Consider the following 17,380-nt stretch of genomic DNA (forward strand, 5'->3'; position numbering starts at 1 on the left):
GATCCTTCATTTATTAAAGATCTCTTAAGAATGTTTGTGAGCTGATAGGGTTAATACTTTATCTTTTACCACATTCCCTTTGCATTTTAAAACTTCTCTATAGTGTTCTAATTGCTAGTTGAAATCTATATTAGTGCTGTGAATAAAATGTGAAAATTGGGTTATAGTAAAAAATAAAAATCATTAGTGAAAACAAAGTAAATCGACTATTAATTCTATTCAGTTGCTAAAATATTTTTATAAATTTAAATTTTTCTATTATGTTCATTGCAATATATTTTTGACATTGAAAAAGCTATAGTAAACATTTTAATATAGAACATATGCATTTTTCAATAAAAGTACTGACAATATTCTTTAAATTTTTAATTTTTTAATCTCTCTAATATAAACACATTTTTATGACATTAGCACATTTTCATTTGTTATAATATACTTTTCTGTTTTTTTAAAATGTCTTTTATGTTTATTTAAATGCTAATGGCACCCAAGATAGTTTCAATTAACTCGTTATATTTGAAATTTGCTTACCCCATGATAAAGAAACATTATATTAGTGGTTGGTGGTTAATATTTCCAGGTAAAGGACTTAGATAAGTGCTGTCCAACAGAACTTTCTGTGAGGTCTAATACGATAACCACTAGGCATACAGCTATCAAACACCTGAAATGTAGCTAATGAGACAGAACTGAATTTTAATTTTCTTCAATTTAAATTAATTTAAATGCAAATAGTCACAAGTGGCTAGTGGTGACCCTATCACAAAGCACAGACTTACACTTAAATAACTTACTAACTTTTACATAGAAATGGACTGGAGCCAGAGGTGATATTAGAACTGAGGTCCTACTCTCTAGTCTTATACGCTGTCTTGCATGGAGAATATGTAGAGATTTGTGAGTGTGTAAGTATATTAGTGAGTTAACAAGTATGACAAACAGGTCTTCTCTAGGGTTTTACATTTAAATCATGTTTTTCTATTATGTTTAGGTAAATATTGTTTCGGTAAATGCTATAAGGTAAACACTCTTAGTAAACTAGTAAATGAAAACACTATCAAAGTCCAAATAAATGGCTTTTTCTTTTTTTTTTTTTTGGTTTTCACTTTTATGTGCAAGAGACCAAAGAAACAAGCAAGACTTGTAATTCAGAAAAACATTTCAAGACATAATCTAGGACCTCTCAATGAATATATACAGATGTAAACCAGTTGCCTGCACTTCTTGGTCCTCTTTGACCACACTGCCTTTCATCTTGAACTCCTCTTCTTCAGCTTCCTGCTCATCCTTCCTGGGTCTCCTGGCCTTCTGCCTTGTCCATTATCTTTTCTGTCACTTATTTCTTTCTGCTACTTAAATGTAGATGCTATCTTTATTTCTGCTTTTGGTCTAGCCTTATACATCTATGTTCTCTATTTCTGTCTTTTATCTTATGGTTTCAACTGTCATCTTTATGCAGATAGTTACCCAATTGTAATATACTTAGCAAGTGGAAAAATAATCAGCACAGAAAAAGAATAAAGCTTATCATGTGATGAGTGTTAACAGACTATCTTTAAAAACATCGGGTTTTTACTGCAACATTTGGAATTAGGTATGGATTTATGAGGTTTATGAATAAATTTTAGAAAGCCTTTTTTTTCCTTTTATCTTTTTGGTCTAGATATAATACAAAAATAATTTACAAAACTAATTTATCATATAATTTTGGGAAACTTTTCCTAATTAAAAAATATTGTTTCAAAAAAAGAAGAACAAAGTAGGAGATACCATACTACCTAATATCAAACTATACTACAAGGCTACTGTAATCAAAACAACATGGTACTGGCATAAAAACAGATACATTGATCAATGGAACAGAATAGAGAGTCCAGAAATAAATCCACGCCTATACGTTCACTTAACATCTGACAAAGGAAGTAAGAATATACAATGGGGTAAAGACAGTCTCTTCAGTAAATGTTGGGAAAATTGGACAGGTATATGCAAAAAAAAAAAAGAAGCTGGATCATCTTCTTACATCATATACAAGAATAGACTCAAAATAGATTAAAGATTTAAATGTAAGACCTGAAACCATAAAACTTTTAGAAGAAAACATAGGCAGTAAACTCTCTGATATTACTAAAAGGAATTTCTTTTCAGATATATCTCCTCGGGCAAGAGAAAGAAAAGAAAAAATAAACAAATGGGACTACATTAAACTAAAAAGTTTTTGTACAGCAAAGAATATCAACAAAACAAAAAGACAACCGATTGTTTGAGAGAAGATATTCGCAACTGATACATCTGATAAGGGGTTAATATCCAAAATTTATAAAGAACTTATACAACTCAACAATAAAAAACCCAAACAATCCAATTTAAAAATGGGCAGAAGACCTGAACAGATACTTCTCCAAAGAGGAAATACAGATGGCAATAAACATATGAAAAGATGCTCAAGGTCGCTAATCATCAGAGAAATGCAAATTAAAATCATAATGAGATATCACTTCACACATGTCAGAATGGCATTCAAAAAACAGCAAGTGTTGGTGAGGATGCGGAGAAAAGGGAACCTTCATACATTGTTGGTGGGATTGCAAATTGGTACAACCAATATGGAAAACAGTATGGAGGTTTCTCAAAAAATTAAAAATGGATATACCTTTTGACCCAGCAATTGCACTTCTGGGTATTTATCCAAAGAAAACAAAAACATTAATTCATAAAGATCTATGCATCCCTATGTTCATGGCAGTGCTATTCACAATAACCAAGATATGGAAGCGACCTAAATGCCCATCAATAGACTAGATAAAAAAATTATGGTTCATATATACAATGGAATATTACTCAGCCATCAAAAAAAAAAATGAAATCATACCATTTGCAGCGACATGGATGGACTTAGAGGTTATTATGCTGAGTGAAATAAGTCAGAGAAAGATAAATACCATATGATTTTACTTATATGCAGTATTTAAAGAACAAAAGAACAAACTAATCAAAAACAGACTCACAAATACAGTGGACAATTTGGTGATGGACAAAGGGGAGGGAGGTTAGGAGGCTGGGAGAATGGAGTGAAGGGTTAAAGAACTACAAATTAGTAGTTGATAGTTGGGCACGGGGATGGGGATTATGGCAGAGGGAATGCAGTTAGCATTAATATGATAGCTAAGTGCAGGGCCGGGGAGGGAGGGAGCAATTGGGGGAATTGTTTTATGAACTATATAGATGTCTAACCAATGTACTGTATACTTGAAACTAATTTAAATAAATAAATTTTTAAAAAAATTGTTTCATCTGGAAAGTAAATAAGATTTTATTATGAACAAATTCAATGCTCTTACTTCTTTTTGGGAATTAGAAAGTTGCATACAGTCCATAATTTTAAAAGTAGTTCTGCTTAAAATTAAAAAAAGAAAAAATCCATCTAGTACGAGGTATATATTTTTCTCCAAACTCATTTATCCATAAAGCTATATAATATTTAAGAGAATTGTTTTCTCCCATTGTTTTCAATAGCAAATATACAGGGTTTCAGCTACATTATAGTTCAAGTAGGCTTTTGTAGGAGCGCCATTGTTTACAGAACTCATTGTAAAATGGTTTCTATGGAGAAAAGAGTTTCCAAGATGAAATTTAGAATCTCTGGCTCATATCTCTGCTGCTTAGCAAGAAGGGAACTAGCTCCTTCTCTGCCATCTCAGGTGCCAAGGAACCTTTCCTCAATCACACCCTGGAGCAGGGGGCTAGCTCACATTTCTGTTTTCCCTTCCATACAAAAAAGGATTATGGGAAGGAAGGCAGTCTATTCTCTCTGCAACCTCAGAGCCTACTGAAAAGAGGATTTTATGGTGTGAAACTAGGTGACAAAAAGGTACAAAACATTCTTATATCTGGGATGCATGAACTAGTTGGTACATATATGTGTATCTAGGAAGAGTGGTAGTTGTTTCCTCTAAATCTATGGTTAACAAATGAGTACAAAAACAACAAAAAGACATTAGTTTTAAGTGGTTTAAATTGACTTTCCTTTTCAATTGGCATTTTCTTCTTACATATAAAAGATTAAACATGGTTTGCAGTTGATATTAGTCAACGCAATTATGAATAAGTGGATATTTTGGGGTAATACTGCATTGGAATACCTTAAACAAGTAAAGGATAGGTAATTTGTTTCTTCTGCCATCTTTAAATATTATACGTAAATAAGTGATGGTGATGAGTGCTTTAAGAATAAGGCAGATTTCTGGATATCTCAATAATCTTGAAGGTCTACACATAAAACTTCCTGTGGCATTTATAACTTAAAGATAATTGCAGGGACATTGAAGCCTGAGGCTGCCTATGGTAAAATAAGACTATAAACATTACTCTTTCTTGAAGTGCTTTTTCTTTAATTTCTTTTCTATTTAGCAGCTTTATTACCATCTCTGGTTCTTTTTCCTCCCTATCATTAAATAAGGGAAAATTAGAAGATTTTACTTTCAATCTCTTTTTAAGTTGATTCTCACATCTCTATTCCTTTCTAACCTGCACTTTCAGCTTCTACTTGGGAGCTTCCACTGGGATATCTCATCAGTAACAAAATTTAGCATTTTAAAGTCCAAACTCATCTCTCCTCAGTCAGCCACCAATCTTCTCTGACTTCTCTATTTTTCTTAATGGTATCACTATTTTCTGTCATCCAAACTAAAACTGGTCATCTTTGATGCCTCCCTCTTCTGTTCTCTGCACCTACTAAGTTGCATGGTCAGTCCATTTCTGCTTCATATCTTTCACATTTACTCTTTCCTTTTCTCTGTCATCGATACTTCTCATCCTTAGCTGTTACCATTCTTGCAACTGGCATCTATGTCTTAAGTGTCTCTCCCTCCAACTTCTGACATAATACTTCTCAACAATCATCTTTTGCTTGCTAGATTTTCTAGGAAAAATAATCCACTTATTAGTTCCTTTGTCTTTTCATTTACCTAGTTACTTAAAAAACACATATGCCTTTGGCAAGACATTTGGTACCAGTTTTCTCTCATACCGAGTTTTACACCAAAACTTAGTGGAAAAAGACCAAAAAAAGGACAATGACTATCACTTTTTTCTTTTTTGGCCTTAGGGGTAAAACCTGGGTATTAAAGGTGCATTCAGAATAGGCTCAGTGGATTCAGAATAGGCTAATTAGTTTTAGTGTCAGATATGCAACCTGCTACAAGCCTGTATTTTATACACCAAAACACAAAGCTGAGAGAATATAAGTGGTGAATTCTGGGAGATTTATAGGATAAGAAGCAAGAGGACTGGCCTTGGGTCTCTTGCATTGGTCTGTAACAGAAGCTAACTAATCTTTCACAATGTCTAGAACTTGAATTTCTAATCTAGCTACAATAGATATTTGCTGAATGATTATAGTCTAAATTGGCACACATCATGACAAAATTATAGGTTACTCTGAATCTACTGCATCTCATACAGCTCAAATTCCTACTTAGTATTTATTTCTGTCAAAATGATGATTTGATTTTCATTGAACATGTTGAAGGGACAAACACACAGTTATACTGATTATCTCTGAGAAGTAGAGATGAGGGAGAGGAATTTTTTTTTAAGTAGTACTTTACAAAAATCAGCATATCTTAATTTCATGATGAAAACTAAAAATATACCTAGACATGACATTTAGCTTAGGGACTTTTCCCTAATTGTTTGGGAACATAGTATCTAAACAGCAACATATCCAAGTCAAGAAACTTAAATGATGGACGAAACAGTGTCATCTCTCGGCCTTTCTTTGATACACTATGTGACACAGCTCGTTACCCGTCTAAGTTACTTTTCCTTATTCCTCCTGACACAAAAACAAAGTAGTTCTTTAATAAAGGGGGGGGGGGGGGGTGGGGTGGAGAGAAGACCTAGGACACATTCCTCAGTCTCTATTAGAAAAGATGAGTGCTTATCACATGGAAAAATAATTAGCACAGAAAAAGAAAATTCTCATGTAAGCTTTAATACACTGCTTTAAAAACAGTATGGATAAAGGATTTGTCAGTAAGAAGTTTCTGACCACTTAGAAAACATTCCTTCCCTCTCTCACATATATACACACATGAGATTATCAAGATTTGAAAAGGAATAACTGGTTAAAATTTTTGCGAAATGTTTTCTTCACTATCCTTATCATAACTCTCCTGTCAGCTCTCCACCACTGCCCCCCCACCCCGCACCCCATCACTTTCCTCCTGCTTTTCTGGACTCCATTTCCCATTGTCCGAATTTTCTGAGAATGGCAATTGCCACTGAAGTGGATACAGGCCTACTAAAGGGATGAGTGGGAGTCTTTTAGAAACAAACACTGCTGCACCCCTTCAAAAGGCGGCCTGGAGAGTTTAAGGAAAATGCAGAGCGGGGTGAGAAAGCCTTTTCGAGAGCGGGAAGCAGCCCCGTACTCTTGTTGTCCAGTGGCTTCTATGCCTCAAGCTGCAGCCAGCTTTCGTTTTCCTCCCTATCATTCCAACCCGACTCCTGACGGCCAACTCATCCAGGAGTGGGCCTGTAGGTGCTGCACCAGGATGACAACAGTCTAGATGCGCCGTGCAATTCTGTAGTGGGTCCAAGTCGGTACACTGATGGAAAAAGATACCCGTCTTCAAGAGCGAACTGATTCCTTCTAGCGCCAGGGCTTAGATTTTTCCCTTTTTGGTGCGGTGTCTGGGCGGTTCTGACACCTTAGGGCCGCTCATCTGTTCCTTTCCTCCACCCCAAATCCCAGACTCCCACTCCTGGGCCGAAGTCCCCTCCGGCCCATGCTCGCGTACCCCTTGCATTTCCTCCCTCCCAGGGCACCCTCGCATTTCCTCCTTCCTCTCCCAGCCCTGCCTTTCCTCCCGTCCGCCCCCAGACACATGACAGGAAGGGCTCCGCCACGCGACGTCACCAACGTCCGCGCCCCCGCTCCTGTCCTCCCCCCGCACCGCACGCAAGCGGCAGCCGGCGGAGAGGGGAACGTGCTCGGCGCACTCCGCGCTCCCCAACCAGAGCTCTCCAGAGCGCCACGGCCGCCACCACCTAACCGCGCGCGGGTTCCCGGATGTGCGGTGCTCGCGGAAGCCCCGCCCCCGCCGCCGGCTCCGCGCGCCCCCGCCCTCCGCCCCGCGCGCCGCTGCGCTCCGTTTCCCCTCCCTCTCCCGCCCTCCCCCTTTTTCTTGCCTTGAGGTTGCGGGTCAGCGCGAGCCACTGCAGTGAGTCCGTCGCGGCTTCGGAGCGAGCGCGAGGCTGCAGCCCCCGAGCCGCCTGGCCCCTTCTTCCCCCTCTCCCCCTCTTCTCTGCCTCTCCTCCTCGCCGTTTCTCCTCCCGCGCTCTTGGTCTCTGAATCTCGACCTTAATTTCTCTTCTTCCCCGCTCGCTCCCGCGTGCCCAGTCACCCGGCCGGCGCGGGCCCCGCGGCGCCGCCTCCCCTCCCCCAGCCCGCACTCCCTCCCCCGCGGGCGTCCCGAGGGCCGCAGCCGCTTCAGCCGAGCGCAGCTGGGCCGCCGCTGCTTCCTCCAGAAGCCCGTCTGAGTGCCGATACTTTCCTCTGCCCGAGCGAGCCACCGACCGCCGATCAAAATGGTGAGACCTTTGCTTCCCCAAAGCACCAGCCATACCCCGCTGGCCGCTTCCAGGGGCGGGGGCGGGGGCGAGCCCCGACGCCCCCAGTCGGCTTCCCGCGGTGGAAAATTCGAGAGACCCGGCCCGCCTGGTACCGCGGCGGGTCTGAGAGAGCCGTCAGCCGCCCGGGTGCGTTGGCGGCCGGTGGGGGCGGCGGGCGACTGCTTGACAGGACGGTGGGGCCCCCGCGGCCGCCCCCGGGTCTCTGCGGGGCGTTCCTTCGCCCCCTCCCCCGCGGTCGCCGGGATTCTGCCTCTGCCTTGACTACCCCCCGCTCCCCCGGCCATCGGCCTGGTGCTGTTCCCTAGTCCCCTGATTTACTTCTCTCAGACCCTCCATGGGGAGCCACCTTTCACCCCCCGACTCTCAAGTTCGGGAGTATTCCGAAATCCTTTGGAAATAATATATGACAAGTGGCTCTTTATATAAGACCCATTTTCAGAGCTACTCTTTCTCCCACTCACCCCATTTTCAAGCAGTGAGTCTTGGCAGGAATCCTGCCACTTACTTCCCCCCTCTCCTGCTGTTAGTGTTTATTTCGCTACTGTTTGCACCCTTAACGGGGTTTCTCTCGCTGCTGCTTTTCTCTCTGCACTGGCGAAGCGGAAAGGACCAAGGTGTATATTCATGAAAACATAGCCTAGCTTGATCTTTGATAAAAGGGGATGCCTTGTGTGTTTTGTTTTTTTTTTTTTTTTAATACTTTCTTACTGCCAAGGGATTTTCATTTTCTTTGTTACCTTCGTAAGTCTCTCTCTTGTGGTGGTTGTTTTTGAATCATGGCGATTTAAATTTGTCTTTCCTTACCCTCACAGTAATCCCTAGGTAGAATTCACTGCTGTAGTGTTTCAAACCGACGCTAGGGGTGTGTCTCCCGCCTCTGTCACTGTAGCCAAGAAATCAACGACGCCCTTTTAGTCTGTTACCGGTTCTCGCTCCGCGCTAGCTGGTGTAGTTTCCTTTTGTATTCAAGAATTGTGTACAGGATAGAAAAGGTTAGCAGTGCTTTTCTATACATATCAGAGATTCGAACATGTGATTTGGTTGTTAGACTTTTTATAAAAGTCTTTAAACAATTTTCAGAAGATTTTTAGACTGTTGGACTTTGGGCGGTTTCTTGCACCGTTTACTTTTATTGTATTTCACTCCGTATGTAGAATTTAGATATTTCAAAATAGAGTGGTGGATTGGTGAAGAGAGAAATTCTGTTGATTGCAGCTTAAACGCAATTTGGTGTGATTGTGAGGGAAGAAAATGAAATTAGAATATTCAAGTAAATCAGCTTTTATTTAAAATACAGGACAAATGATTAAGTGCACATATTAGTGTCTTTAAAATTCAAATTAGGAGCTGACCTAATAAATGATGAGTGATTTCGATATGTAGAGGAAGTTTTTCCCTGCCATCCTGGGAGGCAGCTCAGACAACTTTGGCCCTTAAAGTCACAAAATTAAGTCTTTTCAGATTATTACAGAAAACAACTTAAATCAGAGTCAACCAGTCATTTGTTGGCATAGTCCTTTGGAATTATGAATTGCACTTTAGTGCTTTAATACAACTTCCTTATACATGTATTGTACTTGAAGGCCAGACAGGATCTTGAAGAATTGTCCACTGCAGTGACTGTTTTTACCTGTATTTACGAATGGTAAATTTGAAGAAAACGATCTAGGTTTTTGTTGTTCGTATATTATATAGCAGAATGACCTGGTTTCCAAATAGTTTTTCTTTATTGTAGTGTACCCCCTCAACCTCTCCCTTCTTTTTTTTTCGAACAGACTGAATTTGGGAAATTCTCTTCTAGGTCTTAAATTTATCTTCCCCATACTCAGTGTTTCCTTATTTTAAAAAATATTTTAAGATTTATTATATAATAGCGTTTTCCTCCGGGTCATTATTTTCTTCTTTCCAGTTTCCTTTTCAGGATTTATTTTCTGAATTACTTGGTTCTTTTTTCTATCATCCTAAATACCATCTCAGGACCTACATAATTTGTGTGACAGTGGCTTTTCAACCTTTGAACGATTTTGGTCTGCTGAACATAGCACTGACTTGGACGTATCAAAACAAGTATCTATAGCTCAACTATGCCATATGGGTGGGATATTTATTAATCAACTCAAATAAATTGGGCTTTGGAGTGATATGGGTGTGGTTCATTTGTCTAGTTAATTTAGCATAGAATTTAAAATTTTTTATTCTTTGGAAAATACAACTCTTAATGGGTATCATGAACATATTTACGTTTTTGACAACAGATTTTAATTTGAGTTAATTTATGAATATCACTGATTAATTCAAAGTAAGGGGAAAGTAAAAGGCTTATAAGATTGAAACTATTTAGAATCTTTTGTGACAGATATTTATTAATTTTAGTTACTACCTTAAAAGTAGTTTACTTTTTTTTCCTGAGAGTTAAATCTTTCCTTTCCTTCACCTCTGAGTTTTAAACTGTTGAGCATCCAGGTGGAATAGTGATCATGTATATGAATATAAAACACTGAGTTCTGAGCTCCTAGGAATTTTCCCCAAATCACTAATGGTCAGTTGTCTTTGATAAAATAAATAAATAGATATTATTGAAATAAACAGATGTCTTCACAATTATTTCTCTAGGTAAGCATGTGTAGTTTTAGATATAGTACTTCAGCATTACTGACATGTGGAGGAATGGAAAAAGAATAAAATAGAAGAATGTTTAGATTGATGTGATTGAAAACAGTCTCAGTAATTTGAAGGAGTAAATTTTGTAGGAGCGTTTTCAGAAACCTAGTTAACTTTTTATGTATTAGAAATAGTTTTTACTATGTACTTAGTATAATTTAGAAATATGACCAGTCTTTTGTATGTTTTTATTGGAGTAGGTAGTAGTATGGCTTTTGTTCTGGATCTATATATGAACATAGTACATAAGTAATTAGCTATTCTTTTAAATTTTGTTACTTAGGGCAACCTTAAATTTTATAAATGACCTTATGTCTTTGTATTTTTAACTTTTTATTAAAATTATCTCCATGATGGATAGTAAATTGAACTTAAAAGACATTTATTGCTGTTTATAGTAAGTGTATTTAGAGTTGTACCCAGCATATTCTAGTTTAGATTTTGTGACAAAAGCTACTTTAAAAATAAAAAAGCAACCAGTCTTATGGCCAGCAGAAATGAAATTCATATCAGTTATGAGGAAAAAATTTTTCCACTCGTTATGACCTATAGTGGGTGAGAAAATTAAAAAGGATCAGGTTGCAAGGTAAAGAAGCTGATTAAGGGTAGGTCAGCAACAAGAGTGACAGACCAGTGTGGGAGGATCAGGCATCTGTCATAGGTAGTAAGGCAAGCAAAAGTATAAGGCAGTATAAGGAAGTCAGCTTGGGCCAGGATGATTAAGCAAGTCATACAGACTGTGGGCCAGAGTCTGGGCAGACAACAGGGATTCATTCATATCAACAAACACTTGTAGCTTAAGTTTGCTGTTGACTGGTTACTATGCCCAGTTGTGGAAGATATTAAAATGATTAAGGCAGGTTTCCTACTTCCATTTAAATAGAGAACATAAAACCAATATTGGCCAGTAGATGTGAAAAAAGTTAGCATGAGTTATCACCTGAATAATATACACAAAGCCCAGTAGAAATTGAGGAAAGAGCAAGATCAGTTTCATCTGGGGTTAGGGAAAGTTTTATGGAGGTGACAGTTGAGCTGAGTCTGAAAAGATTATTAGGTTCTCAGTAGGCAGAGTTGGATGCAGCTAGGAAAAGACTTTAAATCTTGAAGATAGGAAGAGACTACATATATTTGGAGCACTGATACTCAAAATGTTTTTCTTGGACCAGCAGCATAAGCATCACCTGGGAACTTGATAGGTCCCACCCTAGACCAGCTGAATCTAAAACTCTGGGAATGGGGCCAAGCAGTCTACATTTTATAGATCTTCCAGGTAATTCTGATATATGCTATATTTTGAGAGCCACTGTTTAGATAATAGCAAGGGATGTATTTATTTGAATTTTAGTTGAGCATCTCAATATATTTAGCACTATACAAACATAAGACATAATCATGATTTCTAAAGAACTCGATAACCAAGTGGGTAAAACAAGACAGTTATTTTGCGATGTGATATGTGCTGCTAATGAACTAAACATGGGTGCTGTAAGAGCACTTGCCAGGGAAGAGGCTTAATCCAAACTGGTGTGTGGATGGGGATGCAGGAGAGGGAGCTGTAAGAGGATGATTATGGAATGAACTTTAGAAGTAGTAGAAAGAAGAGGGATAAAAGGAAGGGAGGGACATCAAAAGAGAGGAGGAGAAATCAGGGCGAGGAGAGTAGGCCATGGCAACATATGTGTTTTAATAATGGAGTTCATACTAGGTGGCTTAAATCATCTCAGTTATTTGAGATAGTTTGAGGCAAGATTATCTGAAGTTGAGATAGAGGGATGAGGGGTATGGAAAAAGATTATAATATCAATTTTGGGGGATTTGTTAGGCAGTTAACAAGGATATTAAGTAAATATTATTAAATAGTAGGTGGACCAGGGGAGGGCAACAGTGGAAATGACCTAGTAAATGAATTTGGCAAACAGGAGTTTTAACACGAAAAGAGCTTACTACCTTGTCAGTCTTTGCGTTAGTAACTTCTGAAGTTACATGGATCTAAAAGGAACCATTTTCTGAGTTCAGGTATTATGGAAGGGGAACATAAACTTAAATTTTTTTTAAAAAAGCTCGAAAGACACTATCAATACATTTGTTTAAAAATTCAAACCAGTACTGAAAGGTATAAAATAGAAAGTAAATCTTTTCTAGTCACCCCTTTTTGTTGTATTGATTACTGTTGAGTTTCTTGTATATTCTTCCAAGAGAGAGTTTTCCCCCATCCTTTTGTTTGTTTGTTTAAACCTATGCCAGTGTATGGATTTATTAACTTTTTTACGATTTAGTTTTTTAAAAGATTACAGCAATCGGAGTTAGAGATTTTAAAGATATCATACTCTCGTTTACTCATTACAGTCAGTTTTATTCCAAGGTTTTAAACTATATTTCAGATGTAAACATTGAGTCAAAAACAAGTCATAATTTTTCTAATCAGGTAGCAATTTCATGATCGAAGCTGGTACTTTAACATAGGTCTGAACTATGACAGTATTTTATGAAATTACTCTTAGGAAAAATAATATTTTATTAGCATTTTTTATACTTTTCTGTTTATCACTTTAGTGAGCATTAACTACATGGATAACAATTTCTAAATGAAAAAGAAAATCTTTGAGGTGTAGTAGATAAAGAATCTATTTTATTTCAAGCTTGCTAGACCAAAATTTCTTCCTAATTTTTATCCTTCCAAATAAAATTTTTCTCTATGGCCAACATCCACTCTCTCCTTTTTTGAATTTCCTTTTTGGACTCTCATACCTTCTTTGTGGTCATGTGTTCAACAGTATAATTATAGCTAATATATTGATCTGGTGCAGGAACAAAATTTTGAAATGTTACTTATACATGTTTCTGGGTTTGTCTTTTGAAAACATTTGAAGATTTCTATAGGAAATCCTTTAAAAGTTAGCATTGATAATTCAAGTCATAGGTTCTTACAGGTTCCTTCCTCAGTTTTGTTTTGTTAGCTACAGCCCTTTCTTAAGAGTAACATAAGGAGGGCCATGTTAATAGCTGTATTGCTATCCCCCCAAAATATTGTATTTTAAAACCGAGATACAAGAGAATGAAGCATAGCAACCTATAGAAAGGATCAAACCTTTACCGTTAGCCTTATTAGAGTTATCTGTGAGCACTTGTATTTATTCTCAATCTGTATGGTTTCAGGGATGACCTTTTTCATCTGAGTGTGATGTCACAAACAATCTTTTGTTATAGGCATGCAATAAACTGGCATCCTCTAGTATTATTTACTTGTAGGACAATCTACTATAAATTGGAATGTCCGGAAAAACAAGTGCTGATAGGTAATAAGGGAAATCTTTGCATTTATGTGTGTTTATGTTGCAACTATTTTTCTAACAAATAGGATTTCATTAATTATAAACTAACTCATAATAATCTTTCTCAAGTAAATAACAAATTTATGAACATACAGGTATATTCAGTTTTGCCTTCCTGTCTGGCTTTCACACTCTATATCATCATAATTCTTGACTGTTATCTCCGTTTGCTCATTTTCTTGTTTTTCAGTCTACTACAGTCTAGATCTGTGATGTCCAATTCAGTGGTCACTAGTTACATGTGGCTGTTTAAGTTAAAATGAATTATAGTTAAAAATGAAAATTTAAGTGAATTAAATAAGATGATAAATTCAGTTCTTTAGTCAAAATAGCTGCATTACAAATGCTCGGCAGCTTGTGGCTAGTGGTTACAGCATTAACATAGGTACAGAACATTTCTGTCATTGCAGAAATTTCTGTTGGATGGCACTGGCCTGGAAATGATGATGTATCTGGATTTCACTGAAACTTATTATGCTGGCAGTTATCTTCTAATTACCAGCATGAGATTTGGAGGTGGAAAAATCTGAGTTTAGATTCTGGTTCTGCCATTTATTAGCTATATGACTGTGAACAAATACCATAAATTATCTAGACCTTATTTAGTACATTGTCAAGTGGGAATAACACCTCACATTGCAGTGACAAATAGAGAGTGTCTGGAAATCCAGTAGGTACTCATTAAATTTATTTGGTTCTTTATTCTCCTTTCTTGATTTCTTTGTAATGTTGGACCATGTTGGGAACTTTTAAAATTCTCTCCTTTTTTGGCTTCTGTGACATTTTCTGTTAGTTGCTATTCTACCCCTCTGACAATTTTTAATCTTTGTTGCTACTTTCTCATCTGGGTTTGGTCCAGAGTCCTTTGGAATATGATTTTATTGCTTTCCCATTTAAAATTCCTTACGTTGTAAAATTAAAATCTTTAACATAGCTCATAGACTCCATAGGTTCTACTTGTTTATTTATGTCAGCTTCTTCCACATATTTTCTCTCTATACTCTAACTCAGTGGTCCCTGACCTTTTTGGCACCAGGGATCAGTGCTCCTATCCATCAGAAGCTAATGCCTGATGATCCGAGGTGGAGCTGAGGAAGTGATGCTAGTGCTGGGGAGCGGCTGCAAATACAGATCAAACTTCACTTGCTTTCTCGCCACTCACCTCCTGCTGCATGGCCCGGTTCCTAACAGGCCACAGACTGGTACTGGTCCATGGCCCAGGGGTTGAGGGCCCCTGCTCTAGTTTCTTGGCCTTGTTACTCAGTATTGTATGCTATTTTTATTCTTCTGGTTATTCTACCATCACAGCCTTTTGCATAGGCTATGTTGGAATGCCTCAAAAGTCCCTCAAGTAAGTGACTAAACCTCCCACCCCCTACACCAGGTGTACCTTTTATGTCTTCTTTGTAGCACATGATTGATTAGTTCTGTAGGTGTTCGGTTGCTTTCTGAGGACATCATGGCTGTCTTGTTCTTTATTCTGTATACCTGTGTGGCCACTGTAGGCCCCTGCATATTACAAGAATTCAGTAAATATTTGTCGAATGAGTGAATGTGTGAATATATGAATTCTTTGTTTATTCTCAAAGTTTCATCATCTCTTATGAGAAGTGATTCATATTTTCAGCCCACATCATTCTCTTCTGCTCCAGTCCATGTATCTAACTGCTTATTGGATATTTATCTAAATAAGGATACTTGTAAAACATTAAACTCAACATAATAACTACATCCACATTCATTATTATCATCTTTTTCATGCTTCATTATTCCCTAATTTTTCTCAGTGGAAACCTTATCTATCCATTCAGGTCCACCTGGAAACCTAGTATACCTTTTTCTTTCCTTTACTGCTACCTAAGTTTTAAGCAGTCATCAGTTGCAACCTGTATTATAAGAGTATAACAGAAGAACATGGCCTGCCTATTTGGGGTTGGGAGGCTCAATCACTTAGAGGAACTTTTAAAACATTCCAGTCTAGCTCACATACTATTAATGAAGAGGAAAACATATTTATAATGTTCCCAGCATATATTAATGCCTCGTGCCCAGAGTCCAGTACACTAACACAACTGAAAGCAGCGAGCTGAAGAATTCAATACTGTTTACCAAGAGTCCCTAATCCCTGGGCTGTGGACCTGAATGGGCCGCACAGTAGGTGGTGTGTGGTGGGCAAGCAAGCAAAGCTTTGCAGCCGCTCCCCAATACTAGCATCACCACCTCGGCTCCACCTCACATCATCAGGCTTTAGATTCTCATAGGAGCACTGGTCTCTGGTGCTTAAAAGGTTGGGAACTGCTGCTGTATACTGTCCCTCTAGCCCACATTCTTCCTCTTCACTCAGTTTGGCCATGTATTGGTGCTGGAAGAATTTATTGCACAATTTCCCCAGATGTTTATGCATTTTTCCATTGTTTCTATAATAGCTTGAAATACCCCTTACACTTTTTTTATATTACTTTAATCTGTACCTTTAAAAAGTCCCATACTTACTAGTTATTTAGTGCATCTTATGTTTTTATGTTTATTAGGATTTCTGTTGATTAGTAACTGGTTACAGAGTGGCATAGGTTTTGAGTGTCTGCTTCCAACTCTTATTTTCCTGAAGCCATGTTATTTTTAATGTAGTTCTAAGAACATAAAGTTTTTTCAGGAACATAAGTATTACAGCAAATGTATCTTCTCATTTAGATCCCCTAAATGCCTCTTGAATCAGCTTTTTCCTCAACCCCATTGTCACAGGCATTGTTGCAGTTCCATTTATTTCTCGTGTACTCTTTCTATAACTTACATGTTTTGTTCTTGCCTCCAGTTTCTTCTGCCTAAATTCTCTCCTCCGTATTGCCACCAGAGTTTCTTCTGTAAAGAAAATTTAGTGTTATTGCCTTATTTAAAAGTCATGCTACGTTTTCTAGAATTAAAAATTTAAACTCCTTTGCATGGCACTCATTCTGATCCTTATTTCTGTCGATCCTTATGCTTTATCCAAGTCAAACTACAAGGTTCTCAGATGCCTCATCTTTTTCCACTTATTAGTGCCTTTGTATGTACTTTTTCTTTCATCTGCAATGTTCTTCCCCTTTCTCTGTTTGGGAAATATCAAGATCTCATTCAGTGGCATACTGTGAAAACTTTCCCAACTCCCTGAGGCAATTAATGGCCACTTGTAAGTAACTTTCATTATAGTGCATTCTGTATTTTGTTGTGTTTTAATTGCCTTTCCTCCTAAACTGTGGACTTCTCTAGAGCATGGGATGCATTTTTTCCCATCTTCGTAAAGCCAGATCCCATTGTAGTCTCTTTCAAGGAATGTAAATGTAAGTGATGGATGGGTAAGTAGGCACTTGTCCTGCCAGCTTGGAAAGCCAGCAGAAGTGCAACTGAGTTATATTTATCAACACTGGAGGCAAAAGTGACAAAACTGAAGCTGTCCTACTTCAGGCACATCATGATACTTCATTCTAATTTCTCTGCAGCTAACAAAGTAGAAACTATATTAGAGTGTTTTGAGCTGCAAGTAACAGAATACCCACCCAACTAAAAGTGGTCTAGTAATAAGGAATGTAATATTTCATAAAATGAGAAGTCCAGAGACAGAGAGTTACAGGGTGGTTTATTCATTCATCAGTTTCATTTAGGACAGAGGTCCAGTTTGCTATTAAAGCGTGTTATATCAGGAGAGGGTCACCACAGTTTCATACACAACATCTGGCTGAAGGAGAGCAAGGAGTACTTCTTCAGGTGTC

General features: G+C 38.0%; 1 protein-coding gene across 1 annotated transcript in view; it reads left to right on the plus strand.

Moving 5' to 3' along the window:
- The first annotated feature begins 7,159 nt into the window (after positions 1-7,159).
- PPP3R1 (protein phosphatase 3 regulatory subunit B, alpha) overlaps positions 7,160-17,380 on the plus strand; it is a 57,755-nt gene continuing 47,534 nt past the window's right edge. Inside the window, exon 1 of the mRNA XM_011365601.2 lies at positions 7,160-7,596. Within this exon, the coding sequence (XP_011363903.1) occupies positions 7,594-7,596 (3 nt within the window). The 5' untranslated portion in view covers positions 7,160-7,593. The remainder of the gene's footprint in view (positions 7,597-17,380) is intronic.

This window comes from Pteropus vampyrus, unplaced genomic scaffold (genome assembly GCF_000151845.1).
Source record: "Pteropus vampyrus isolate Shadow unplaced genomic scaffold, Pvam_2.0 Scaffold113, whole genome shotgun sequence".
NCBI classification, from domain to species: Eukaryota; Metazoa; Chordata; class Mammalia; order Chiroptera; family Pteropodidae; genus Pteropus; species Pteropus vampyrus.